At 49.8% G+C, this 27,117-nt stretch overlaps 1 protein-coding gene across 1 annotated transcript; it reads left to right on the top strand.

The window, feature by feature from the left end:
* The first annotated feature begins 714 nt into the window (after positions 1 to 714).
* Positions 715 to 26,789, top strand: LOC117808977 (aryl hydrocarbon receptor-like). The gene is made up of 4 exons (XM_034678636.1): positions 715 to 1,277; positions 12,697 to 12,887; positions 25,922 to 26,028; positions 26,751 to 26,789. Exons 1-4 carry the CDS (start codon positions 1,219 to 1,221, stop codon positions 26,787 to 26,789), a joined length of 396 nt encoding a protein of 131 aa, XP_034534527.1. The 5' UTR covers positions 715 to 1,218.
* The last annotated feature ends 328 nt before the right edge of the window (positions 26,790 to 27,117 follow it).

The following is a 27,117-nucleotide window of genomic DNA, read 5'->3' as shown; positions in this document are numbered from 1 at the left end:
GTTTTATGTAGTTTGGTTTGTTCCAAAGTGTCATGCTTTGTTTTGTGTAGTTTGGTTTATTCCAAAGTGTCATGCTTTGTTTTGTGTAGTTTGGTTTATTCCAAAGTGTCATGCTTTGTTTTATGTAGTTTGGTTTATTCCAAAGTGTCATGCTTTGTTTTATGTAGTTTGGTTTATTCCAAAGTGTCATGCTTTGTTTTGTGTAGTTTGGTTTGTTCCAAAGTGTCATGCTTTGTTTTGTGTAGTTTGGTTTATTCCAAAGTGTCATGCTTTGTTTTGTGTAGTTTGGTTTATTCCAAAGTGTCATGCTTTGTTTTGTGTAGTTTGGTTTTTTCCAAAGTGTCATGCTTTGTTTTATGTAGTTTGGTTTGTTCCAAAGTGTCATGCTTTGTTTTGTGTAGTTTGGTTTGTTCCAAAGTGTCATGCTTTGTTTTGTGTAGTTTGGTTTGTTCCAAAGTGTCATGCTTTGTTTTGTGTAGTTTGGTTTATTCCAAAGTGTCATGCTTTGTTTTGTGTAGTTTGAATGTATGGTTTCTAAAGCATGCAGCAGGATTGTTTAAACTTTAAAAACAAAGTTTCAGGGAGTTAAAGCAGATGATGGATGTGCTTCAGATATTATGACAGTTGTTATGGAAACTCTTGTTGTAATATCTCCTCCTGTGGTCAGAAAACTCAACCAGGGAACATTTGTTTAAAAGTAAGCCAAGACAGAAACAGAGAGGACTCCCTCTGCACGGAGGAGCAGCAGGCTGAGTCCAGTCCACCTTAAAACTCTGACAGGCTGAACATACCGAGCACACATTTCCTGAAAACGCCCCGTGCAGGGAGAGCAGGAAAACTCGAGTGACTCTGAATCATAATAACACGGCTGTGCTGCTGATCCACAGACTGGGGGTGGGACACTTGCCTCTCTAAAGTTACCCTGTAGGCTACTACCCCCCTCCTCCTCCACCCAGGCTACAACCTCCACCCAGGCTACAACCTCCACCCAGGCTCCAGCGCTCCACCGACCAAGGTCAGCAGCTGTGTCCGCGCACAGGAGCTCTACGCGCGGCTGCAACCCTCCGCGGACCCCGGCTGGTTCCTGGTTCCTGGGGGTCTGAGTCTCTCTGGATCACAGACTGTGTCACTGACTGCATGGAGACAGGCTGCGCGAGGGGGGAATAAGGAGCTCAAACACGAGACACAGAACACAGTCTGTTAACACAAAGTGTCACCATGTTGGGAAACCCAGGATCTTACGCGAACAAGAAGAGGAAGAAGCCTGTGCTCAAACAGTAAGAGCTGGGATATTAATAATCATGAGAGCTGTGATGTGTTCATGTGGAGAAGTTTAAATGTGCTTTACTGTGAGAGAGGGAAGCAAAGATTAGAGAGCTGAAACACTGAGCAGTCAGTACCTCTCTCTGTCCCGCAGACAGCCTGTTTGTGTTTATTCACTGATTCACTCTAAACTTTAAGAATTAAGTTAAATATAAAGTTTAAGTTAAAACTCTCCTTTAATGAAACTGATATTATGATATATTAAAACTTCATATCATGAAGAAAGCTTGATATTATTTTGTTAGAGCTTTGCCTATTGTCAGGAAAACTTCATTTTTTAATTAAACTTGATCTTCTATGTGAGGAATATATTCACTAATATCTTTATGTTAGCACAACTACACAGCAGGAGTGGTTACAATAATTCATACATCAGAAAGTCCTCCTTTAAATCCTCACTGTCCTGCTCCCAGCTTCACAAAGAGCAGAGATAAATTCAAGCTGGAGATATTTCAGATGATTTATTTATTTACTCGTTTGTTTGTTTGTTTGTTTGTTTGTTTGTTTGTAAATAAGGCTCATACATGTCTGCAAACAGAGACAGGATGTAGGTCACATTGCTGTGTTTGAATTCAATCATTAAGTGTAAGATTTAAAGTTCCTCATGTTTAATCAGATGTATATATGAGTCATGTTGGATTGGGTGCAGAGTTTAGATACAGGATCTGGTCTCTTGGATCCTGAGCTCCTCTCAGTGAGTCTCTGCAGCAGGAAGAACTTGGACAGTGTAAATATGAAGGGAACTGAAGTTAAGGTGGCGCTGGTCCTGCCTGCCTCCTCTCACCTGAACCTCAGACCTGTGCGCGTGAAGCTTAGGGAGTCCAGGCAGAGCTCTGAGGTGTGCACGAGGTCAGGTGTGCACTGTGCTCTCCACTCTCTTCTGGTCTCTTCTGGTCTCTTCTGGTCCTGACTCCCACATGTTGCTGGACCACCTTAAGAATATGTGCAGCTCGGATCTGGCATGGATATCTTGCCCTCGCGCATTAATCACAATCAAGTTGGAGAGTCGGCTGCAGCTCTCACGCGATGCTCCGAGGAGGGAGGGGGGTGAGGGAGGGGGGTGAGGGAGGGGGGTGAGGGAGGGGGTGAGGGGTGAGGGAGGGGGTGAGGGAAGGGGGGCAGGGCTCCGGGGCTTTCAGAGTCTGTTATTGTAATGTGATACTGTACGGCCTCTCGCTCCATGTCTCAGGGCTCTGCTGCCTCTCTGCTCCTCTGAGCTCTCTCTCTCTCTCTCTGAGCTCTCTCTGAGCTCTCTCTCTGAGCTCTCTCTCTCTCTCTCTATCTGAGCTCTCTCTCTGAACTCTCTCTCTGAGCTCTCTCTCTCTCTGAGCTCTCTCTCTGAACTCTCTCTGCTCTGAGCTCTCTCTCTGAGCTCTCTCTGCTCTGAGCTCTCTCTCTGAGCTCTCTCTCTGAGCTCTCTCTCTCTGAGCTCTCTCTGCTCTGAGCTCTCTCTCTGAGCTCTATCTCTCTGAGCTCTCTCTCTGAGCTCTCTCTGCTCTGAGCTCTCTCTCTGAGCTCTATCTCTCTGAGCTCTCTCTCTGAGCTCTCTCTCTCTCTCTGAGCTCCCTCTCTGAGCTCTCTCTCTCTGAACTCTCTCTGCTCTGAGCTCTCTCTCTGAGCTCTCGCTGCTCTGAGCTCTCTCTCTCTCTCTGAGCTCTCTCTCTGAGCTCTCTCTCTCTGAGCTCTCTCTCTCTCTCTGAGCTCTCTCTGCTCTGAGCTCTCTCTCTGAGCTCTATCTCTCTGAGCTCTCTCTCTGAGCTCTCTCTCTCTCTCTGAGCTCCCTCTCTGAGCTCTCTCTGCTCTGAGCTCTCTCTCTGAACTCTCTCTGCTCTGAGCTCTCTCTCTCTCTGAGCTCTCTCTCTGAGCTCTCTCTGCTATGAGCTCTCTCTGTTATGAGCTCTCTCTGCTATGAGCTCTCTCTGAGCTCTCTCTGCTCTGAGCTCTCTCCGAGCTCTCTCTGCTATGAGCTCTCTCTGAGCTCTCTCTGCTATGAGCTCTCTGAGCTCTCTCTGCTCTCTCTCTCTCTCTGAGCTCTCTCTGCTATGAGCTCTCTCTGCTCTCTCTCTCTCTCTGAGCTCTCTCTCTCTCTCTGAGCTCTCTCTCTGAGCTCTCTCTCTGAACTCTCTCTGCTATGAGCTCTCTCTCTCTCTCTCTCTGAGCTCTCTCTCTCTGAGCTCTCTCTCTCTGAGCTCTCTCTCTCTGAGCTCTCTCTCTCTGAGCTCTCTCTGCTCTGAGCTCTCTCTCTCTGAGCTCTCTCTGCTCTGAGCTCTCTCTGCTCTGAGCTCTCTCTCTGAGCTCTCTCTCTCTGAGCTCTCTCTTTCTCTGAGCTCTCTCTCTCTGAGCTCTCTCTGCTCTGAGCTCTCTCTCTCTGACCTCTCTCTTTCTCTGACCTCTCTCTGCTCTGAGCTCTCTCTCTCTGAGCTCTCTCTTTCTCTGAGCTCTCTCTCTCTCTGAGCTCTCTCTCTCTGAGCTCTCTCTGCTCTGAGCTCTCTCTCTCTGAGCTCTCTCTTTCTCTGAGCTCTCTCTCTCTGAGCTCTCCCTGATGTGGACTGGAGTCTGACCACTGAGCGCTCTGAATAAAACAAGAACTTTAAACTGGATCCTAAATTTAACTGGAAGCAAAGATATGAGGATCAGAGTGACATGAGACCTTAGCAGCAGCATGTTGGACTACCTGTGGCGGTTCAGGGAAGCTTTGCTGAGACATGTGAAGAGAGAGTTACAGTAATCCAGCTGAGATGACTCTGAAGGTCTGAGCTACAGTGAAGGATCAGTGTTCCCACTGTGTTACTGATGGATCAGTGTTCCCACCGTGTTACTGATGGATCAGTCTCACGTTTTATTCAACTGTCCAGAAACAGAGCTGGATGTTGGGCACAGCTGGAGCCTGACATGTTGTGTAAACACTAACTTTACTCTGTTTCAAACACAGAGGCTGATTATGTGCAGGAGGAGTGAAGCAGCTAACACAAACTGAGAGCTGCAGAGACACAGGAAGAGTTTTAGGAACTTCTGGAGGTGTTATAATGCTGAAGCAGAGTAGAGGTACAACAACTGTCTCAGTCTTCAGTTCCTCACCTCGGCCTCAGTTCCTCACCTCGTCTTCAGTTCCTCACCTCGTCTTCAGTTCCTCACCTCGGCCTCAGTTCCTCACCTCGTCTTCAGTTCCTCACCTCGTCTTCAGTTCCTCACCTCGTCTTCAGTTCCTCACCTCGGCCTCAGTTCCTCACCTCGGCCTCAGTTCCTCACCTCGGCCTCAGTTCCTCACCTCGTCTTCAGTTCCTCACCTCGGCCTCAGTTCCTCACCTCGGCCTCAGTTCCTCACCTCGGCCTCAGTTCCTCACCTCGGCCTCAGTTCCTCACCTCGTCTTCAGTTCCTCACCTCGTCTTCAGTTCCTCACCTCGTCTTCAGTTCCTCACCTCGGCCTCAGTTCCTCACCTCGGCCTCAGTTCCTCACCTCGGCCTCAGTTCCTCACCTCGTCTTCAGTTCCTCACCTCGGCCTCAGTTCCTCACCTCGGCCTCAGTTCCTCACCTCGGCCTCAGTTCCTCACCTCGGCCTCAGTGTTTATATAAAGAGCTCAGACTGAGAGAGGGAGCAGGTCTCTCTGGAGGTCCTCTTCATTAAAACTACGAGGCTCAACGTTTGGAGGAAGAGGCGCCAATGCACCAATTAGACGTCTTCATGCCTTCCCATTGTGTTGTTGTGTTGTTGTGTTGTCGTGTTGTTGTGAAACTGAGTTGTAGTGAGGTGAACTTGTTTGATAATTCAGCTTTAATTATGACACTTCAGTGTGCAGCTACACCCTGCTTGTGTCAATTAAAGGCCTCGTTTTTTGTCCTGCCAGGCTTCGGCCGCCGTCAGGACTCAGACAATTAGCCAGGTCTTGGTCCTGTTAGAACCCATCAGCTGTTAATACTGGATTAACAATAGACTCCATCCAAGAGACGCTTTGTTTGTTTAAGTGGTTACAACATGTTCCTGTTATACAACTTTAAAAATCACTGATAGAAGGGTTTCACAATAACTGATCACATCGTTGCGTCTCAGAGCGGAGCTGGGTCTCAGAGCGGAGCTGCGTCTCAGAGCCGAGCTGCGTCTCAGAGCGGAGTTGCGTCTCAGAGCGGAGCTGCGTCTCAGAGCGGAGCTGCGTCTCAGGGCGGAGCTGCGTCTCAGGGCGGAGTTGCGTCTCAGAGCGGAGCTGCGTCTCAGGGCGGAGCTGCGTCTCAGAGCGGAGCTGGGTCTCAGAGCGGAGCTGCGTCTCAGAGCGGAGTTGCGTCTCAGAGCGGAGCTGCGTCTCAGAGCGGAGCTGCGTCTCAGAGCGGAGCTGGGTCTCAGAGCGGAGCTGCGTCTCAGAGCGGAGCTGCGTCTCAGGGCGGAGCTGCGTCTCAGGGCGGAGTTGCGTCTCAGAGCGGAGCTGCGTCTCAGGGCGGAGCTGCGTCTCAGAGCGGAGCTGGGTCTCAGAGCGGAGCTGCGTCTCAGAGCGGAGTTGCGTCTCAGAGCGGAGCTGCGTCTCAGAGCGGAGCTGCGTCTCAGAGCGGAGCTGGGTCTCAGAGCGGAGCTGCGTCTCAGAGCGGAGCTGCGTCTCAGGGCGGAGCTGCGTCTCAGAGCGGAGCTGGGTCTCAAAGCGGAGCTGCGTCTCAGAGCGGAGCTGCGTCTCAGAGCGGAGCTGCGTCTCAGAGCGGAGCTGCGTCTCAGAGCGGAGCTGGGTCTCAGGGCGGAGTTGCGTCTCAGAGCGGAGCTGCGTCTCAGATCGGAGCTGGCTCTCAAAGCGGAGCTGCGTCTCAGAGCGAGCACGCCGTGAGCTCTCAGGCTGTTCCCAGTGTCACTCCAAAAATAAGAAGGTGGCCTGTGTGCAGACGTCTGTGTTCCTGCAGAAGTTGGACCGTGGAGCGGGAGCTGAGGTTTCCTGCAGGGCCAGCTGGGCACAGCTGCACAAAGGCACCATTCAGCCTGACTGTAAAAAGCTGTGGTCACCACACAGGGGCATTCCAAGGCAGAGCTGCCCATCCAAATTCCCTCTTTTATTACCCACATGCCTGCTGTGTGTGTCGCCAGCCTCCCTCTGCCATGCATACAGCTATATTATTAAAAATACCCAGATGATATATTCAAGCTGCGAGTTTTCATAAACGACAGACCTCCGGTTTACATCGAGGTTCAGTCTGTCTGCAGGAGGGTCACAGTTAGAGATCACTAAGACCTGTCCCCCTACAGAAACTATGAATGTATATGTTTACATCCTGTTGAGTACAGCCCCCCTCCCTCTGCAGACTGCAGCTGATGAAGAGTGAATGTAAAGAGAAACAGCAGCTAACCCTAGAAGAGGAGTAAACATGTCCTCCTGTTGTCCTCTGGAGGGGATCGTTGTTGATCTGTATTGATTCTAAGTGAGCTGCAGCCCGGATCAAACTTCCTGTTTCCCTCACAGAGACGCAGAGTCTGACTTTTGACCCCAAAGTTCTGTATTTAGTGTTTTTCCACTGGATCTGTTTGTGTTGGAGCGGAGAGCTCTCTGGATACGCTGGCTTCTTGTAAAAATGTTGTGGACTGAAGGAATCCTGACCCAGAAACCAGCTGAGGTCCAGGCAGACGGCTGTCTAACATGAGTCTGGTCCTGCTGGAGGTTTCTGCCTGTTAAAGGAAGTTTGTCCTCTCCACTGTATCTAGCTAAATACTGCGAGGTGTAATGCTCATGGTGGATTAAGGTGGGGTCAGACTGAGTCTTATCCGGTCTTGGTGTTGGATTTGACATAGAGTCCGGTCTAGACCTGCTCTGTTTGTAAAAGAGTCTGAGATAACGTTTGTTGTGATTTGGCAGCTCAGCTCGCAGCCCTCGATACCCTGCAGTGTTCAATGAGGAACATGGATAGACAGATTGATGACCTCTAACAGCTTCATGGAGCTCTTCACTGTTTCGTGCTTCTTGTTTTGAAGGGAAGAGACTCAGATTATATTCCAGAGTTTATCTCCTGAAAGAAGCCGAGCTGACGTCAGCAGCAGCTCAGCTCGCAGCCTCCTGGACGTTGAATCTGAGAGTCTCTGATCACAACATGAAGCTGCTTCATTCTGTTCTAACTTGATCCTCATGATCCTCCTCCTCACATCCCAGCTTCATGAGTATCTTTGTTCTCCTCGGGTTACTCTCCCGTTCCTCTACAGCTCCTCTCTGCTGGTGACCATGACTCTGTGACGGGGCTCCAGTCTCTCTGCTGACTTCATGTGAACATGAGGAACACTGGACCACACTCCATCTTTACTTAGCTCTCCTCAGAGACACGCTCCAACAGTAGCAGCTCTTTACAGGCTGTGAGGAACATTTGGGTTAATTATAGTGTGTGTGTGTGTGTGTGTGTGTGTGTGTGTGTGTGTGTGTGTGTAAGTGGATTATAAATGGTACACTTTATAGTGTGACTCTGCATTATTACAGGCAGCAGAGGTATCTTTAATGAGGGAGGATAATGTGTGTGAGCGGTGTGTGTGAGCGGTGTGTGTGAGCGGTGTGTGTGAGCGGTGTGTGTGAGCGGTGTGTGTGAGCGCTGATCTGCAGGGTTGTGAGAAACTCTCGGTAGACGGAAGGTTTGGTCGAGCGCCAAAACACTCGGGGTGAAAAACAAAGTCTCTCTTTGTTCTCCTGAGCTTTGTTTCCTTTTCAAAGTGAGTCGCTCACAAACAGCAGTTAGACACCTTTCATCACCGAGCAGCGCCGACATGTCAGGAAACATGTCTGTGTGACAAGCAAAGAGCAATACGTCTAGTCTGAAGGTTCATTAACCTGGACCTGGACCCAGACCAGAAGGCTCATTAACCTGGACCTGGACCCAAACAACAAACAAAACAAACCCTCCACAGAAACTTTCATTGTCACAGAAACCCCTGATCCTGCCCTGAGTGTCGCCCTGATCTGGCCCTTAGTGTCCCCCTGATCCTGCCCTGAGTGTCCCCCTGATCTGGCCCTTAGTGTTTCCCTGATCTGGCCCTTAGTGTCCCCCTGATCCTGCCCTGAGTGTCCCCCTGATCTGGCCCTTAGTGTTTCCCTGATCTGGCCCTTAGTGTCCCCCTGATCTGGCCCTTAGTGTCCCCCTGATCTGGCCCTTAGTGTCCCCCTGATCCTGCCCTGAGTGTCCCCCTGATCTGGCCCTTAGTGTTTCCCTGATCTGGCCCTTAGTGGCCCCCTGATCCTGCCCTGAGTGTCCCCCTGATCTGGCCCTTAGTGTTTCCCTGATCTGGCCCTTAGTGTCCCCCTGATCTGGCCCTTAGTGTCCCCCTGATCTGGCCCTTAGTGTCCCCCTGATCCTGCCCTGAGTGTCCCCCTGATCTGGCCCTTAGTGTTTCCCTGATCTGGCCCTTAGTGTCCCTCTGATCCTGCCCTGAGTGTCCCCCTGATCTGGCCCTGAGTGTCCCCCTGATCCAGCCCTGAGTTACCCCCTTATCTGGCCCTGAGTATTCCCCTGACCCAGTCCTGAGTGTCCCCCTGATCCAGCCCTGAGTGTCCCCCTGATCCAGTCCTGAGTGTCCCCCTGACCCGTCTCTGAGTGACTCTGGATACTGTCCTGGTCTCTGCCTCCTCTGTAGTTCTGATGCTCAGAGTAAAGCCTGTATGTCAGTGACGTCTGTGTTTGGTGAAGCGTTCATGCTGCTGTTGTTTTGAAGTGATGGACGTCTTGGTGTTTGTCCTCTCAGCTCAGACTGTCTCAGACTGTCTCAGAGTCTGAGGTCAGGATCTCAGGACTCTCTCAGTGAAACTTGCTGGTCCTGTTGAGAAGTAGAACTGCTTTCCCTTTGTCCCATCATCCTCTTTATTTTTGCACGTTTATGTCGAACACATGCTCTGCAGTGCGAGTCTCTTATTTTCCGCTCTCTCATGGAAACCTCTTTGTCGGCAGGAGTCTGCTTTTGTAAACTTCCCTACTTCCAAATGTGTGTGCAGCCAAACGTGTGTGTAGGAATCACGCTCCTTCGTGCTTGTGAAGCCGTGAGTCATGGCTCTGGATCTGGCAGACGCTCGGCCGGCTCTCTGCTAACAGATCTGTGTCAATCTTCAGGGAGCTCGGTCCTCTGTGACGGAGCTGAGGTGTTCAGACTGCTGCTGTCCTGCTCTGTAGAGAAGCAGACTGAACTCATGGAGAGGTACAACTCTGCCCTTCCTCCTGATGTCTGCTGCTCCAACCCGTGATCCAGAACAAATCTAGGTAGAAGAAAAGCTTTGAATGCTGCCGTTTGTCTCCCTTTGGCATTTCTAGAGAGTGAGCTCAGCCCCGCTCTGTTTCTCAGAAGGTCCGGTCCGCTGGAGTTCAGGCCACGTTCCCTGCAGACTCTCAGAGGAGGAAACTTTATGGCTCCCAGTAACCAGAGTTTCAGTAAATACACTCCTACTAACCTCATAAATGTGCAGCGCCACAATTAAACCGAGAGTCTGTCTCTGTGCTGGCACATTGTTGGCACAGGCAGGAGCGGCCCACATTCACTTTTAAGACCTTCATTCCTTCTTCCTTCTTCCTTCTACCTTTTCTCTGGATCAGTCTTTCTCTGAACCGTCGAGTGAAGCTGACACGAGCTGAGACAACCAGTTTATTTAAAGTGTGGGAGAGAGGCTGTCCACAGAGCTGCTCTGTTGAATCAGGAGTTTTAAGAAGACTGACTCGTCTTAAAACATGTCAGGCTGTGAGCTTCACAAAATGAGTTTTTAAATGACCCCCTTTAACAGAAGACCAGGACCCGTCTGCACGTCCAGACATCAGCCATGAAAACGGGCCGTTTGTACTAATAGTGAATAAATGGATTAGCGGTCTGCATGAGTCCAGGTTAACGCCCCAACACAGCATCACATTTAATGGAGGTAGACCCCACCATTACAGGGTCTAACAGCAGGATGACCTCACCTGTTAGTCTGTTTAAAGGACGGAGGACATCGTGTTTATGTGTTACCCTTTAAGACCAAATATGAAGACACAGATATTTAGGGATTGAATGAATCCTTTGGAAAAGTCTGACGATGTTGAAATATACATCAGATTTAGATTTAGGAGACGCCACATCATTCTGAGGGAACCTACCAGCAACACCGTGAAGTGAATCCTTCCCAAACCACTCTGTTAACAAGTCCTCATCCTCCAACGGGGGGACAGACTGTGGTCCTCCACCTGGACCACGTTGGGGGCGGTGCTTGTTGCTCAAAGCCACTTTCATGTTGCTGATTTTATTTTGTAGGTCTTCTACTGAGCGCGCTCAGAAACACCACACGCATTGGACCCGGGTCAAGATCTGAAGCCAGACTTTCCATTCCTCCTTGTTTGTTCTCTCTGAGGATGGACTTGCTGATATCAGATGTTTGTTCATTCTAGATTCTTCTAATCAAACGTTCTTCTTGATCTCCTCTCAGTCACAGCGGGACACCATGTTTGTTGTTGTTTATGTGTAGTGGGCATGCTCAGGTTGAATTTGTTGGATCGGGGTTTTCCAGGAGGTTCCCTGGACATGTGACGTTTTGCACCAGCCTCTCTTTCATGGAGTGATTAGTTAATTTGACGATTATTTGCAAGACTTCTGGTCCAGCTTGTGTAATGGCTGGACCCTGGTGCTTGGCTCTGGTTTTAAAGGACCCCTGGCGTTAACACTGTAAAGACTTAAACATTAGTATCATACAGGTGGAAGCTCTGAGTTAAGACTGGTGTGGTCATATAACATCAGTCGTGAGGCGTGTTTCCTCCTACATGTGTGTGTGCAGCTTTACAGAATGCCACTACCAATATGGCGACAGCTTTGACGTGTGACCCGGCTCATGCTAACTTTACCTTTACATATCTTTCCTACTCTCTGACTGAACTCTTTAAGTTGGTTGTATTTTAAAAAGTGGAGCAGACTTCAGTCAGAGATAAGAATCTGTAAATCTCTAATGACGACAGACAAACAGAACTTTGGTAAACGCTGAAGGAGAAAAGTCCCGTTAGCTCAAAGACAGATTCTGTGACTGATTGTTTCTTCAGAATGTTAAACACATGCAGTCTTTGTTTTCTAAACGTCAGGACGTGTTGTTTATGAAGAGTTGCAGCACAGAGGCGTTGAGTTGTCCCCTCGTCCCCCTCGTCCCTGACCCGCTCTCCTCTCCTCCCTCCTGCAGCATGTGTGTCTGATTTGGGAGTAACGACGTGGATCTCCAGCCAGCCATGTCGTGAGTTTGTGTTTTTGCACTTAAGCACGGGTGGTCTGAATCCCTGCTGCACCTAAAGTGAAAGTCAAGCCGAGTAAATAAAGCTGCTGTCAGGGTTAGAGACGGGTTTCCATCCTGAGAGAGGACACGAGTCCAGGTCCAGGGCTGAGTCATGGTGAGGGGTGAGTCACGGCGAGGGGTCGATGTTTCGTATGATTGTTCACTTCAGGAAAAACAAAGAGCTGGACCAAACAGACCCCTGTCTCTGTCTCTGTCTCTGTCTCTGTCTCTGTCTCTGTCTCTGGATCCAAACCTGAAGATCACAGAGAGGAAGTTAGTGTCCAGCTGCTGGAGTCAGGTGGATCAGGTGTGTCCAGAGGAGACCTTTATGACGGCTCCTCCTTCAGTCCAGCAGAGTCCAGGATGTTCAGCAGCTGATCATGTCAGGAGGCTGTCCCTGTCCCAGTCGAACCTGCAGAGCTGTTAGTGGTTTAGAGAGATCCTGAGTCCTGGTGGGTTTAGTCATCGTTCACAGCTTCAGAAACCCGAGGCTGACGTCCCTGAGACCATGTCCATGTTTGTCTTATTGGAGGTATTCAAACCTAAATCCAGACCCATGCTGAGGGACGGACTCATCAGCTGGGTTTGTAGAGTCAGACTCAGCTCTGGTCCAGCTTTAACTGTCTCACAGCTGATCCTCTAAGATCTCTGATGCAGCTCAGGTCTCAAACTCTCTGTGCAGGTCTAAACAGATCCCGGTTTCTGTAGCCCGACCAGCGAGGAGCTACGACAGAGACCCGAGCTGTCTCTGTCTGTCTCATGCCGGGCGTCTCTGAAACGTGATGCTGTTGTTTGTTCCTCACTTTGAGGGGATGCTGTATTTGTTCTTCAACCAGGATCACATAATCCTGGTCCTGCTGGCACTCAATAAAAAGCTCTGAGGCGGCCCTGAGGTGGTCCTGGTCCCGTCACAGGAGCGGATGTGGGGTGACTCACGTGAGCTGCTCAGGTTCTGAGTCACGTCCACAGCTGCCTCTCCTCCTCTGAGTGTTTGAAGCTCTGAGGAGGATTTACAAAGTTACTCATCTTTAATTATCAGGTCTCACTCTGCACCTGATAACACAAGTCCTAATCCTGCAGGGCCGGTTAGAGAGACCTGGTCCCTGATCTTCATCACAGCGCTCTTCTGCAGCGTTGATAACCGTCTTTCTTTACCTCCACAGGAAGAAGGTTTCTGACGGCACCGAGGTCGTCAAGTCCAACCCTTCCAAGCGCCACAGGGACCGGCTGAATGGGGAGCTGGACCGGCTCACGGACCTCCTGCCCTTTCCAGAGGAGGTCCGGTCTCGCCTGGACAAGCTGTCAGTGCTTCGCCTCAGCGTGGGATACCTGAGGGTCAAGAGCTACTTCAGAGGTGAGCTCCAAATACAGACCGTCAGTCCACCTCCAGTTCAGGAGTCTGCAGCTCAGAGTGAGTCAGGACTGTACCCGGGACACGTGTTAGAACACATCAGCCTGATCACCGTCCTGAGCTCTGAGTCTTTAACGTACACACGTCACACAGTCTGCAGACACACACACAGTCTGCAGACACACACATTCTGCAGACACACACACAGTCTGCAGACACACATAGTCTGCAGACACACAGTCTGCAGACACACACACAGTCTGCAGACACACACACAGTCTGCAGACACACACACAGTCTGCGCAGACACACACAGTCTGCAGACACACAGTCTGCAGACACACACAGTCTGCAGACACACACAGTCAGAGCACAGAGAGCTGGAAGATCTGAGTCTCTGTGCGCCCTGGTCTCAGACCTGCAGGTCCGGACTGCTTGAACACAGAAGAGCTGGAGGATCTGAGTCTCTGTGCGCCCTGGTCTCAGACCTGCAGGTCCGGACCGCTTGAACACAGATATGTAAACAGCGTGAGTGAGTTGCAGTGAAAGCAGGACGAGCAGCCAGCTGAAAGTGGAACAGTAACTTTTGTTCTCTGGTGTCAGGAATGAGAGGCATGCAGGAATCTGGTTTTAGGAAACAACACATCCTCGTGTTTGTAACCTTACTCCACCCTGTGTGAGCAACGAGAACCAGGAGACCCAGGTCTGCCAGGACCGCTTCACAAACCTGATGAGCCGCGTGTGACTCAATGAATGTGAATCACACACACGCACACACACACATACACACACGCACGCACACGCACACACACACACACAAACACACACGCACACACGCATGCACACACACACACACACACACACACACACACACACACACACACACACAGATGGTAGTTCTCTTTGAGTCAAACAGACGTATCCACAGAGGTGTTGGCAGACACCTCAGAGTTGCTGAGTAAGTTGCCTCGTTGCCTTGTTGCCTTGTTACCTCGTTGCCTCGTTGCCTTGTTGCCTCGTTGCCTCGTTGCCTCATTGCCTTGTTGCCTCGTTGCCTTGTTGCCTCAATGCCTTGTTGCCTCGTTGCCTCGTTGCCTCATTGCCTTGTTGCCTCGTTGCCTTGTTGCCTTGTTACCTCGTTGCCTCGTTGCCTCGTTGCCTTGTTGCCTCATTGCCTCGTTGCCTTGTTGCCTCGGGCGTCCCTGATGTGGGTTGAGGATTTATGTGTCTTGTCTTCGGAGCGTTCTGGTTCTTCTTCAGGGCGCTGAGCGGCCTGTGAGACACACTGACTTACATCTGAGTCCTAACCCAGCAGACCTGTTAGGATGGGACCTGGGAGGACGGGCCGCTCTGCTGGGCTGAGCCTGAACGTGAACCCTGACATCACCAGCTTTAAATAAATATAAACACACTTTAACTCCTTTCACTGTGTAAAGACACGCTGCAGTCATCCCTCCACAGAGTCCTCAGGTGCAGAGCCTGTTTTTACACGCTGGCCCTGAATGCATCAGAGAGGGTTTAAACCTGAGATCAGTTCTGTCAGACGAGTTACTGATCATAACTGAGTCAGTAAGTCACAGCAGCAGCTTGACCTCTGTCGTCTGTCAGCTGAGTCGTCTGCAGCGTGAGCCTCAGGTATGAACGGACGAGTAACACGGACGGGTGAAGACACGTGAAGTTAGTTTCATCTTCACTGATTCATAAAGTCAGCTCACTTCATGTGGATTTAGGATTTAATAACCTGCTCTTATAATCTGTTTGCTTGTTCATCTATTGAAAGACTGAATGAATGTGGGAGTCTTTAACTTCCTTCACACTCCTGAGCATTTCTAGAAACCTTCAGGAGCTCTGTCCCTGAGATCTCCTTCAGTCTCCTTCAGTCTCCTCAGAGCGTGTCTGCTCTGAGGTCAGGAGAGAGATGATTTTAAAGTTTGACCTCAGATGAAACCGAATAACGATGCAGTAAACACAGAACACAGAACCCTTTCCCCGTTCATAAATATGTCTGAGTGTTTCACAGAGCTGCAGTCAGACACATGAACTCTGTCCGGTCTGCAGCATCATGTGAGGACTGATCTGAGGACTGATATCAGACGTGCTCCTGAACGCTCGGCTGTTCTCACACTGACTGAGGTGAGTGTTTGTGGAAGTTTGACCACAGAGGCACCTCTGACCTTCACTGACAGACGTCACCTCCCTCTATATGAAGCTCAGGATCAGACGTGTTTCCTTCCCCGTCAGTCTGAATCGTCAATCAATTTGAATCCTTAAATCCGGTGAACCTCTGACCCTTCAGTTTGAATCCACTCAGCTTTAAGTCGTCCCTGTATGAAGGTCAGAGCGGTCTCTAAACGTTCACTGAGAGATGGTGGACATAGATTCTGTCTTTGTGCAGCAGCAGCAGGTCGATTCACAGACTTCCTCAAACAGTCCGTCTCACAGCAGCTCCTTTAAGGACAGAGACGTCTCTGAGGTGGGTTTGTGGTCTGGTGGGACGGATCACCTTAGACGTGTTAGACCAGAAGCATCTGATCCATCCTGTTCCCCGAACCTCGGTCCTCTCCCTTGGAGCCGGTGTCAGAGGAGGTCCTGTTAGTGTGGGCTGTCATGTGAGGAGGATCTTAATGATCCATGTCCTGGATCAAACCGGCTCTGAATGCTCTGCTGTGTCCCTCTCTCAGTCTCAGAGCTCGGTCTGCAAACAAACATCAAATCTTTATGATGACACATTTAAAGTTTACGATGTTGGTGTTGGTCCCACGCTGAGCTCAGGTCGGTGTTTCCTCTGATGCAGACGCTCTGACGTGTCTCTGTACTCTCACATTAATCTGCTCTCTTTATTTAAAGGAGGGTCGGTCTCTGTAGAGTATTAAAGTGAATCCTGCAAAGGGGGGTCGTCCTGCAGCCGTGTTTGAGCTCCAGGACCGTTCTAAGGTCTGAGTTAGACCAGAGCCGCTCAGGTAAGGAGGCCTCAGGTTAAACCACTGAAGGAAAGTGGATTAGGGTGTGGATTAAATCAACACCTGTGAACGCTCTCAGAGAACACTTTCACACAGACAGGCTGTCACCATGTCCCTCCTGACATGTGACGCCTGATCCACCTGCTCAGTTGCTCCCCTTTAGCAGCACCAATACCTGCAGCGGGACAGTTAAAGGCACAGACACTCCAATCCCTCAAACACTCACTCTCCTGTTTGTGTCAGCAGAGGTGTCCACACCTGGACTGAAACCCTCTCTGTGAGATTTGAATCCATGAACCTTTAAATCAAAGGGATAATTCAAACATGGAGGTTTTTAGAAACACAGTTGTTGAAACTTTAATCTGAATCGTGACTTCTCTGGCATGAACGCAGGGTTTCCTGGAACCTCCTCTCTGACCGTCCTGGATCCGTCTCAGACCAGGTTCTGTTGTAACTCCTGTCTAAACACCAGTGAAGTTATTAATGAGCTGAGTTTTATATTTCATGAAACTCTCTCTGTTTTCAACACTTCATTTGTCTCTGTGTCAGCGGCACGTCATCCAGCTGCTGCAGAGCGACTGAGGAGAGCTCTGATTGGTCCGTTGGCACAGAGACGCTGATCTCAGTGTTATAGGCCAGAGGACGTCCAGAGAGTGAGGCGTCAGAAGGATGGAGACACCTGAACATTTCATCACAGAGGGCTGACTCTGAGCAGCAGATGTTCGATGGTCCTCTGCAGCGTCAGACTGCATGATCAGGAGCGAGTGCATGCTGCTGAGGAACAGGTGGAGGTGAAGACACTGAGTGCTGCAGAGGAAGTGATGGAGAGACTGAGGAGGAGAGCTAGAGGTCAAGCTTTCATGTGTTTGTATCTAAAGAGTGATAAACTGTACGACGAGGACTCTACAGACTCTCCTCTCTCATGAGAGGGGGGGAGGAGAGTCTGTCTCTGTCCTCTAACACCTTCATCAGACTCTCTCTCTGTTCTTCTCTCACTTTTCCTCCTCACTAGTCGGTCTGATGGGCAGGAAGAGCAACCATGGGGGGGTGGAGTCAAAGCTCCCTTACCCCTTTTCCACTGAGGCAGTTTCAGCGCCGTTTCGGACACAGGTTCCAGAGCGGCACCAACTCTTAGCTGCCGCTTACATCAGGGGCGAGGGGTGAAGTCTCCATCCATGTAAAGCATGATGAGTAGCACAGAAGTGTTGGTAATGCTGGAGAAGCTCTAAAGCCAGGAGCAACACCAGCTAGCACGCTACGTTGTCCGCCATCATTGTTGTTGTGAGGGAAAGTTCACTCTGGCGCTGCTGGGAAAAGCGGTCACAGAAGTGGCGTCCTGACGTGCCTCTTCCACGGGGTCGAGCGGGTGAAAAACAAACTGGTGCCGAGTTGGTTCACGAGTTCAACCAGCTCCAAACCAGCGAGCACCAGCCCGGAACTAGAACCAGGTCCGCGTTGGTCATAAAGGGGTATCTGAGGGGTCGTGAGTCCGACCTGGACGTGACATAATCTCATGCTGAGACAGAGTCGGTCTCTGTGCACCTCCATCATCAGCTGATAGACTCATAACACGAGCAGCGTTCCTCACTAACACACACCTTTAAAGTGCTTTAAGGTGTGTGTTATTAGACCCCAACACTCTGAGAGACCGGTCACGCTGGACTCAGGATGTCAGGACAGAGTCAGACTGGATCAGAGGCCGTGTAGCTCTGATGGTCCTCATGAGGAGGAACCCTGCAGAGTGAATAAACTGACCCAGTTTCAGAGACAGGAAGTTGGACTGGATTCATTTGCATGTTAAGACGGATGACGGCTGCTCAACAATAGATTTCTAAACACTGGAGTTTGTTGCAGCGAGCTCACTCTGCGGCCTCTCCGGGGTTATCCCAGTCAAAACAGCAGCCTGGGATGGGCGCTCGTGTGGGGACATGCCTGGGAGATAAAGATCCCATAAAGTGCGAGGTAAGAGAAAGAGAGAGAGAGAGGAACAAACAGCAGCGAGGCCTCAGATTTAAAGAGCTGATAACAGAGACAGATATTTGTGGCTGCCTTCAAACAGCAGATCTCCTTCCTGGGGCGAGCCGGACCGTCGGCCTCATAGCGTGACTTTACGAGGCAGAGCTGGATGCTCTGAAGGCTTGTGGCTCTCTGCTGCTGACATATTTGTGTGACGCTGTTAGAAACTGGAGAAAAATGTGCTCAGGCTCTCCAAGCTCATTGAAAACATCCAGGGCCTGTTAGCAATCAGGGTTGATGTGGTAACACCGAGCGCTGCGCTGTAATTTCATCTCACTCGGTATTTGGGATCTCTGAACCGTGTACGCAGAAACCAGTTCACATGAGCGCAGGAGGAGGAGGAGGAGAGAGAGGTAGGGGGGCGTCTGAAGTCCTGAACACAGCTCAAAGGAGGGAGAGGGTGGAGGGGAAGCCCGGTCAGGAGGGGGACTGGATCCTGATAGATCACCTGCAGGCTCTGAACCCTGATGTGTGTGAGCAGAGACCACCTGCTGGCTCTGAACCCTGATGTGTGCGAGCAGAGACCACCTGCAGGCTCTGGACCCTGATGTGTGTGAGCAGAGACCACCTGCTGGCTCTGAACCCTGATGTGTGTGAGCAGAGACCACCTGCTGGCTCTGAACCCTGATGTGTGCGAGCAGAGACCACCTGCAGGCTCTGGACCCTGATGTGTGTGAGCAGAGACCACCTGCTGGCTCTGGACCCTGATGTGTGTGAGCAGAGACCACCTGCTGGCTCTGGACCCTGATGTGTGTGAGCAGAGACCACCTGCTGGCTTTGTACGGTGGGAGCAGGACTGGGAGCAGGACTGGGCTTAGGGGGACAGGAGCTGCCTGTTGGCTCTGGAGTCCGGACTCGTCTTTCAGTATGTCGTGAGAATGCGAGCGACCGCTGGGAGACAGATTGAATCATGTTTTCATTTTTTCCATCTCCACTCTCTGGAAGGTTTGTTGTGAGTCCTCCAGCCTTCAGACCGCAGCGCTGCGTCCCCCCTCGTACCCAAACCCTCTGTGCTCCTCTCTGTGGGCCCGAGCCGAGCTGGCCCACCGAGGCTCTCTGTGACATTCACAGTCCTCCAGAATGCCGTTGTTTGTTTATGTGCTGAAGCAGAATCAGCTGCTCTCAGACTCACTTGATGTATTATTACTTTTATTTCAGCCTCTGATTCGGGCCGCCGGCTCTGGAAGGAATGTGAGAGTATAAACAGAGTCCAGTCCAGGACAGAACGGGTCCCTCAGTGTTGATTGCGTGGACGTGTATTTCCAGATTTCAAACGTCTTCAGAGATCTGCATCTACAGAGAGAGCTTCGTGTGATCCAGACTCAGGATTCAAACCCGTCCAGCAGATTCTTCTGCTCCTGGCCTCAGACCATGTTTGGCCTGAGAGCTCTGGTAATGTGAGGGGTAACTGAGCCGCTCTTAAACCCTCTCAGATGTCCTGCAGACTTCTGTCAGTCCTCTCTGAGCCAACACGAGAAAGGAGGAGAAGCTGCTGCCATCGTTTCATAGCTGCAGAGTTTCACTGAAGCAAAGAGGACCTCTCAGGTCCTGACAGGACCTCTCTGGACCTCTCAGGACCAGGACCTGACCTCTCAGAACCTCCCAGGACCAGGACCTGACCTCTCAGGACATCCAGACGCAGTGATTCTACGTTCAGGAGTTAACACATGTAGAACCAAAGGTGGACTCCATGAAGAGTTGAATCAGTCTAACATGAAGTTGTGTGTGTGTGTGTGTGTGTGTGTGTGTGTGTGTGTGTGTGTGTGTGTGTGTGTGTGTGTGTGTGTGTGTGTGTGTGTGTGTGTGTGTGTGTGTGTGTGTGTGTGTGTGTGTGTGTGTGTGTGTGTGTGTGTGTGTGTGTGTTGGCAGTCCGCCTGGACTCTGATATGATCTCTGCAGCGAGGCACGCCTAACACAGAGACCTGGATTTAGCTTTGATTCTTCTTCTGTCCACATCCAGCGACATTAAAAGATCTGAGGACACCAAAAATAACTCAGAGTGAAGATTAGAAGAGCAGATGCAGCCAGACTCCATCACCACCACCATCACCACCACCATCACTACCAGCAGCAGCACCATCACTACCAGCAGCAGCACCATCACTACCAGCAGCAGCACCATCACTACCAGCAGCAGCACCATCACTACCAGCAGCAGCACCATCACTACCAGCAGCAGCACAGACCCCGTCCCTGAATGCTTCTTAATCAGGGTTTATTTGATCTGGTCTGCTCCCGGGGTTTTTGTCCTGCAGCAAACAAACAGACCTTAACAGACCTGCAGGGCCGCTCCAGGCTCTCTGCAGACTGAACACAGAGTGATAAACAGAGACCGCTCAGTCTCTCTCTCTCTCTCTCTCTGTCTCTCTCTGTCTCTCTCTGTCTGTCTCTCTGTCTGTCTCTCTCTCTCTCTGTCTCTCTGTCTGTCTCTCTGTCTCTGTCTGTCTCTGTCTCTCTCTCTCTCTCTCTCTCTCTCTCTCTGTCTGTCTGTCTGTCTCTGTCTGTCCCTCTCTCTCTGTCTCTCTCTCTCTCTGTCTGTCCCTCTCTGTCTCTGTCTGTCCCTCTCTGTCTGTCTGTCTGTCTCTCTCTCTGCACGGGGACGATCACACATATCAGAGTGTGTTGTTGGTCCTTTAGAGACCCTCTGTGTCAGATCAGGAAACAGTCTGCAGAGGAACATGCAACACTTCAAAAACAGTGTTACGTTCAGAACGAGTGCAAATACAACATCATAAAAATAAAAGACAATAAAATAAACTAATTCAAATAAATAAAATAAGTTAAATAATATTAAATTAAATTAAATAAAAACAATGATAATAATATATATTTACTGTCTATAAATATATTTACTGTCTATAAATATATTTACTGTCTATAAATATATTTACTGTCTTTAAATATATTTACTGTCTATAAATATATTTAACATCTATAAATATATTGACTGTCTATAAATATATTTACTGTCTATAAATATATTTAACATCTATAAATATATTGACTGTCTATAAATATATTTACTGTCTATAAATATATTGACTGTCTATAAATATATTTACTGTCTATAAATATATTTAACATCTATAAATATATTTACTGTCTATAAATATATTTAACATCTATAAATATATTTAACATCTATAAATATATTTAACATCTATAAATATATTTAACATCTATAAATATATTTACTGTCTATAAATATATTGACTGTCTATAAATATATTTACTATAAAAAGGAATAAATCTGAACTTAAATGTTAGAATAAATAAGATTAAAACTAAAACAGCTTCCTTCCCCTGAAGCCGTGGAAGTGAGCGAGGACTTTAATCAGAGGACTGATGGGGGGGCGGAACCTGTGCACCGACTGACCCGGCTCATTGGCTCGCTGATTTCCAGCTCTGCCCGTCCCTGCAGGTCTGCGTGAGAACCCAGATCTCTGCTCAGGATCTACTGGAACTAAATGTTTTCAAATCAAGATAATATTCCCTCGAGTATCGCCGGCATGCTTCAGACTCTCCCTGAACCGGGCAGGAGGCCAGACCGTGACAGCATTTCCTCTTTCTGATCTTTCTACCCGGTCTCAGAGAGTCCCAGAGAATCTCAGAGAGTCCCAGAGAGTCTCAGAGAGTCCCAGAGAGTCTCAGAGAGTCTCAGAGAGTCCCAGAGAGTCTCACAGAATCCCAGAGAGTCCCAGAGAGTCCCACAGAGTCTCACAGAGTCTCAGAGAGTCCCAGAGAGTCTCACAGAGTCTCAGAGAGTCCCAGAGAGTCTCACAGAGTCTAAGAGCTCAGGGTCTAAAGGAGACTGTGTAGGATCTGTTAGTCCAGTTCAGAGCTCAGGGTCTAAAGGAGACTATAGGATCTGCTAGTCCAGCTCAGAGTTCTGTATTCTTTCTCCTCGTCTGGGTCCTCTCAGATCAAACCCTGAACCTCTGAACAGTTCTTGGTAACCTGCTTCCCGAAGCTGTCTGACGGGATCTGGTGCAGGTCTCCCCCCCCCCCCCGGTCTCGGCTCTTTGAGTCTCATTTAATTGCTTCATGATGAAAAGAATCCAAATCCTTTAAACGCTGCGCCTCTCTGAATGACGAGGATGTTCGCCTGGAGTGACTCCTCGCTCTGCGTCTCTACAATCCCTTAATGGCCCCTCTTCAGAGACCGGGAGCCACGGTCTGATGTGGCCTCTCTGGGTCTCAGGTTTCACCTCAGTTAGAGGACTACAGGAGGAAGTCTTCAGGGTGAATGTTTGTCTGAGAGAGCGGCTCAGTAAAGACTCACGTATTGTTCTCTTCACAGTTTACATTCTTTCTTCTGAGCCAGCAGCTTCTCCTCTACAGGGTCAGGGGGGAGCAGGGTTCAGGACTTAGACCTCCTCAGACTGACTCACAAACAGGGTCTTCACAGAGAACTGCAGCAGCGCCTCCTGGTGGTGGAGTGGAAGAGAGGAGGTCTCGAGTACACCAGATCTTCAGACTGACTCTGATGTGCAGCTGAGAGACCCTCCTCTCTTAATCCTGTTACATCAGGTTCAGGAGATCAGGATCTTAACCCCTGAGCTCAGGAAGGACGGTCTGGATCTGGGCTGAGGTCTTAAAGCGGATCAGTTCCTGGTGTATCTGAAGGCAGACCCTCCTGACTGACTGCATGTTCAGATAGAGAAGTCCAGCTCTCACCAAGAAACCTGCAGCTCTATAAACCTGGCTCAGACCTCCTGCAGGTCAGTGTAGACCTCCTGCAGGTCAGTGTAGATCTGCAGCTTTATAAACCTGGCTCAGACCTCCTGCAGGTCAGTGTAGACCTCCTGCAGGTCAGTGTAGACCTGCAGATCTATAAACCAGGCTCAGACCTCCTGCAGGTCAGTGTAGACCTGCAGCTTTATAAACCCGGCTCAGACCTCCTGCAGGTCAGTGTAGACCTCCTGCAGGTCAGTGTAGATCTGCAGCTTTATAAACCTGGCTCAGACCTCCTGCAGGTCAGTGTAGACCTGCAGCTCTATAAACCAGGCTCAGACCTCCTGCAGGTCAGTGTAGACCTGCAGCTCTATAAACCAGGCTCAGACTTCCTGCAGGTCAGTGTAGACCTGCAGCTCTATAAACCAGGCTCAGACTTCCTGCAGGTCAGTGTAGACCTGCAGCTGGACTGACTCCTGTCGTCCAGTCGCGTGTTTGTTTGAGGCTGATGTGAGGAGCAGCTGTCCTCATCCTTCAGGTCTTCATGTCCCTGGATCTGTCCGGCTCAGAGGAACTTTAAGTTTTGATCTCAGAGATCAGACGAGGAGTTTTAAGCCTTGAATCAGATCGATCAGGATACTGGAATCAGACGGTGAACCCGGTAATGGAAAATGTTGTGCAACAGTTGTTGGTTTACATGTGGGCTCCCTGGTCTCTGTGGAGGCGCTGAGCATGTTTGATGTTGGTGGTAATCCTTTCCCAGTTCTCTCCAGCTGCTGCACACGACACCAACCCTCTGCTGGGCCACGAAACCTCTGCTGGGCCACGAAACCTCTGCTGGGCCACGAAACCTCTGCTGGGCCACGGACGCTTCCGCTGTTAGAGAGAGAGAGAGAGATCAGGAAGGAGGGTGTGAAGACGAGTCCAACACACGGGGAAGAAAAACAAACAGAGAGAGAGAGAGAGAGAGAGAGATGATGGTCTGTGTCTGTCTGAGGCGATGACTCATGTGTTCTTGTACCCTCTCCCCGTGTTGCTGGTATCTGGATCTCGTGGTTCATGCCGTCCTGGTCTCTGGGTCTGTAATGGTTGTATGCACGGCTGCTGGTGTTCTTAGCGCGGTGTTGACGTGTGTCTGTCAGACTGTGCAGGTCTGTGTGTCTGTGTAAACACTGTCTGCCTCCTCTCTGAGCTGTGTGTTTGTGTGTGTGTGTGTGTGTGTGTGTGTGTGTGTGTGTGTGTGTGTGTGTGTGTGTGTGTGTGTGTGTGTGTGTGTGTGTGTGTGTGTGTGTGTGTGTGTGTGTGTGTCGGGGCCCCTCTCCTTCTTAAAGAAGTTGCGTGACAGGACGGACGGGTTGGGAGAGGCCACATCCAGGATCTTCCTGTAGTGGTCGTCCAGATAAGAAACCGCCAACAACCACACTCAACGAGAACTTCTAAAACAGAACCCCCAGGGACACATGCAACAGTGTGCAGAGTGTGTGTGTGTGTGTGTGTGTGTGTGTGTGTGTGTGTGTGTGTGTGTGTGTGTGTGTGTGTGTGTGTGTGTGTGAGCAGATACACAGCCTGTTACCCCAGCGAAGAGAAAACTCGTCCTCTGGAGGGAAACCAAAAACTAGAGCTGGATCAGAGTTTCCTCCTCTCTGATCCAGAGCTCACACTCCGACTATTTAAAGAGCTCTTCAAGAAGAGTCTGATACAGAGATACAGACAAGGAGACACGGGACAACTACAGAGACACAAAACTACAACATGTTTAAAGATGGACCCAGAGTATCAGAATGACTTCAGACACTTCAAAACACTTTTAGGATCCTTAAAAAGAGACGGTGCATGCTCAGGTGGTGCATGCTCAGGTGGTGCATGCTCAGGTGGTTCATGCTCAGGTGGTTCATGCTCAGGTGGTTCATGCTCAGGTGGTTCATGCTCAGGTGGTTCATGCTCAGGTGGTTCATGCTCAGGTGTTTCATGCTCAGGTGGTGCATGCTCAGGTGGTGCATGCTCAGGTGGTGCATGCTCAGGTGGTGCATGCTCAGGTGGTGCATGCTCAGGTGGTGCATGCTCAGGTGGTGCATGCTCAGTTGGTGCATGCTCAGGTGGTGCATGCTCAGGTGGTGAAGTCGTCTTGTTGGAGTTTAATTTGAGGATAAAACAGATAAACGTCCACAAAGAGACACACGTGACTTCTCAGACATGCTAAGAAACAGAGAGCTGCAAAGAGACTCAGAGACTGTGATGGTGATGTAACTGATCCTGCTCTGCTCTGGGAGTATTTAGGGACCTGCAGCATGATGTCACACACACCGCGCTGCAGAGACGTGAGTACACGTCTCTGGTCGTTGATCTGCAGCCTGCTCAGAGTTGGAGTTTCAGCTCTGTGACTTTTCTTAAAGTTTGATTCAGACTGAGCGTGTGCAGAGCGAGCACGCTCCACCGTACTCACACGCCGTCTTTCCCATGCTTACATCTTTTAGAACAATGGCACGACTCTTCTAGCAGCTTTAAGGCAACATGACATGACACGGCGCAGCACTGGAGGAGTGATGATGAAGATTAAGAAAGCTTACGGCTCTGCCAAGAGTTGCAAAGGTGAAGCCAGAACAAACAGAGAGGGCGAGTAGATGTCAGGAGGTTTGATGTGCCAAACACGTCCTGAGAGGTTTCAGTAATTTAACGTCTCTCTGAGGTCCACTGGAACAAAGGTACCTCACACAGCGCTCTCACTAAACAACAATAGAGTCGTTGTTGAGGTTTCAGTCCGTACCTGGAAGTGTTCGTCTGAACAGGCTTTGTTCTCTTTGGTATGCTTCAGACGCCCAGCAGCTCTGAGACCAGCTCAAGGAGTCTCTGGGATTCAGGTTCAGAGGTGATGAAACACAGAGGTGAGGAGGATCACATGATGTGTGTGTTCACAGACTGAGCTGTGAGGGGACACATGAGTCCTCAGACCTTTATCACAGCTCTCCGTCTCTCACCTCTTACCTCACGTTCATTTCTTTCACTGACTTTTAAATCCAGCGCCATGAAGAGCGTCTGCGGCGAGTTAAAGCTCACAGTCTGCAGGACGCTCCTTATGTAGGGGCCCTGAAGGGGACCTGAAGGGGACCTGAAGGGGACCTGAAGGGGACCAGAGCAGCGCCTGTATGCTGAGACATGTGTTATCAGACATCATGTTTAGATCTCTCTGTCAGGAAGCTCTTCATACACATGTCCAGATCAGAGAGATCAGAGGTTTCACTTTGTCCACAGGGGGCGCCAAAACACACAGAAAGTTCCTCACAGGAGCTCGGACCACTTCAGACAAAGACACTCGAGCTTAAAGACATAACTCTCAACCTCTTAAAGATGTTTTAATCACTGCTGACCTCCTCCTCTGTTTCTCTACAGCCACCATGAAGAACGGGAACGCCATCCGGATGTTTCCTGGAGGGAACGGACAGAACGGGAACACCGCCGACACCGCCGGCCTCTCTGAGGGAGAGCTGCTGCTGCAGGTACGACACAGAGTCACTCTCACACTGCAGGATCACCACCTTTAAGCTGACACCTCCTGATTAAGACTTTAAAATGAAGAGTTTAAAAACAAACAGCCTCTCAGTCGATCAAACTAAAGCCTGCACGGTGCAGGAGGCTGCACAATGATCACAATATGAAATGAGAGCGAGGTTCAAACCTGCCGATGCTCCGAGCTGCTCAAACAGTTTCTGCAGGACGTGTGCATGATGTTTCATCATCACAGTGTTCATCAGAGTCACATTAAATCAGCTCAATGAGATTCAATCACTGTGTTTAATTTAAGTCACTTCAGTTTGTGTCTCTAACAGTCCTTCACTTGTTTCAGACGCTCTCTGTCTTTGTGATCCTCAGTGTGAGCCAATCACCCAAAGCTCTGATCCTTACTTTATAATATCTGTAGAAATATTTATCATTTAAATGCATCAGATAGGAATACCTCTGAAGGATGAACAGTGTCAGTGACATCAGCTGATTAAATGTTAAATAAAAATCTTTAAATTGAAAAGAAGAAAATCAAGTTTAATCTCTGAATATGACACCTGAGCACCTGCTGTGATTAAAGAACACCTGCAGGAGACTGTGTTAAAGCAGAGTCTGAGAGAAGACAAGCACAGGACACACCTCAGACTGCAGGACTAACATGTTCCAGGTCTGTAGAGATCTGGGAGTAAACCTCTGACTGCTTCCGTCTCTGCTGAAGGTGAACTCCCACGTTCAGACGGCGGCCCGAGGCACTTAGGTCCGCCTGGCTCAGGTCCGCCTGGCTCAGGTCCTCCTGGCCTCAGGTCCGCCTGCGTCCCTCAGACGGTGTTTATTTGAGCCTCAGTCGTGTTGTTCTGAGTTAATCCTCTCTCTCCGCTCAGGAGGAAGTGTTCACAGGTGAAGCTGCTCGTCTCAGTCTGCTCGCCAAAGCTCAGCCACGCTCTGTGATTCTTAACAAAACCTGAGACTGTGACGTCTCTGTGTACACCTGTCACCTGTCACCTGTCACCTGCCACCTGTCACCTGTCACCTGTCACCTGCCACCTGTCGGGACACTTTCACCCTCTTACATCATCACCTCAGAC

The sequence above is a fragment of the Notolabrus celidotus genome, unplaced genomic scaffold (assembly GCF_009762535.1).
Source record: "Notolabrus celidotus isolate fNotCel1 unplaced genomic scaffold, fNotCel1.pri scaffold_194_arrow_ctg1, whole genome shotgun sequence".
In the NCBI taxonomy this organism is placed as follows: Eukaryota; Metazoa; Chordata; class Actinopteri; order Labriformes; family Labridae; genus Notolabrus; species Notolabrus celidotus.
This window is presented reverse-complemented; position numbering and strand designations above follow the sequence as displayed.

What these genes read in the sequence shown, in the direction of transcription:
- LOC117808977 (XM_034678636.1), top strand. Translation starts at nt 1,219, where the DNA reads ATGTTGGGAAACCCAGGATCTTACGCGAACAAGAAGAGGAAGAAGCCT. An exon ending in AAGAAGCCTGTGCTCAAACA is followed by an intron (nt 1,278 to 12,696) that starts GTAAGAGCTGGG and finishes TTACCTCCACAG; the next exon opens with GAAGAAGGTTTCTGACGGCA. An exon ending in AGGGAGAGCTGCTGCTGCAG is followed by an intron (nt 26,029 to 26,750) that starts GTACGACACAGA and finishes TCTCTGCTGAAG; the next exon opens with GTGAACTCCCACGTTCAGAC.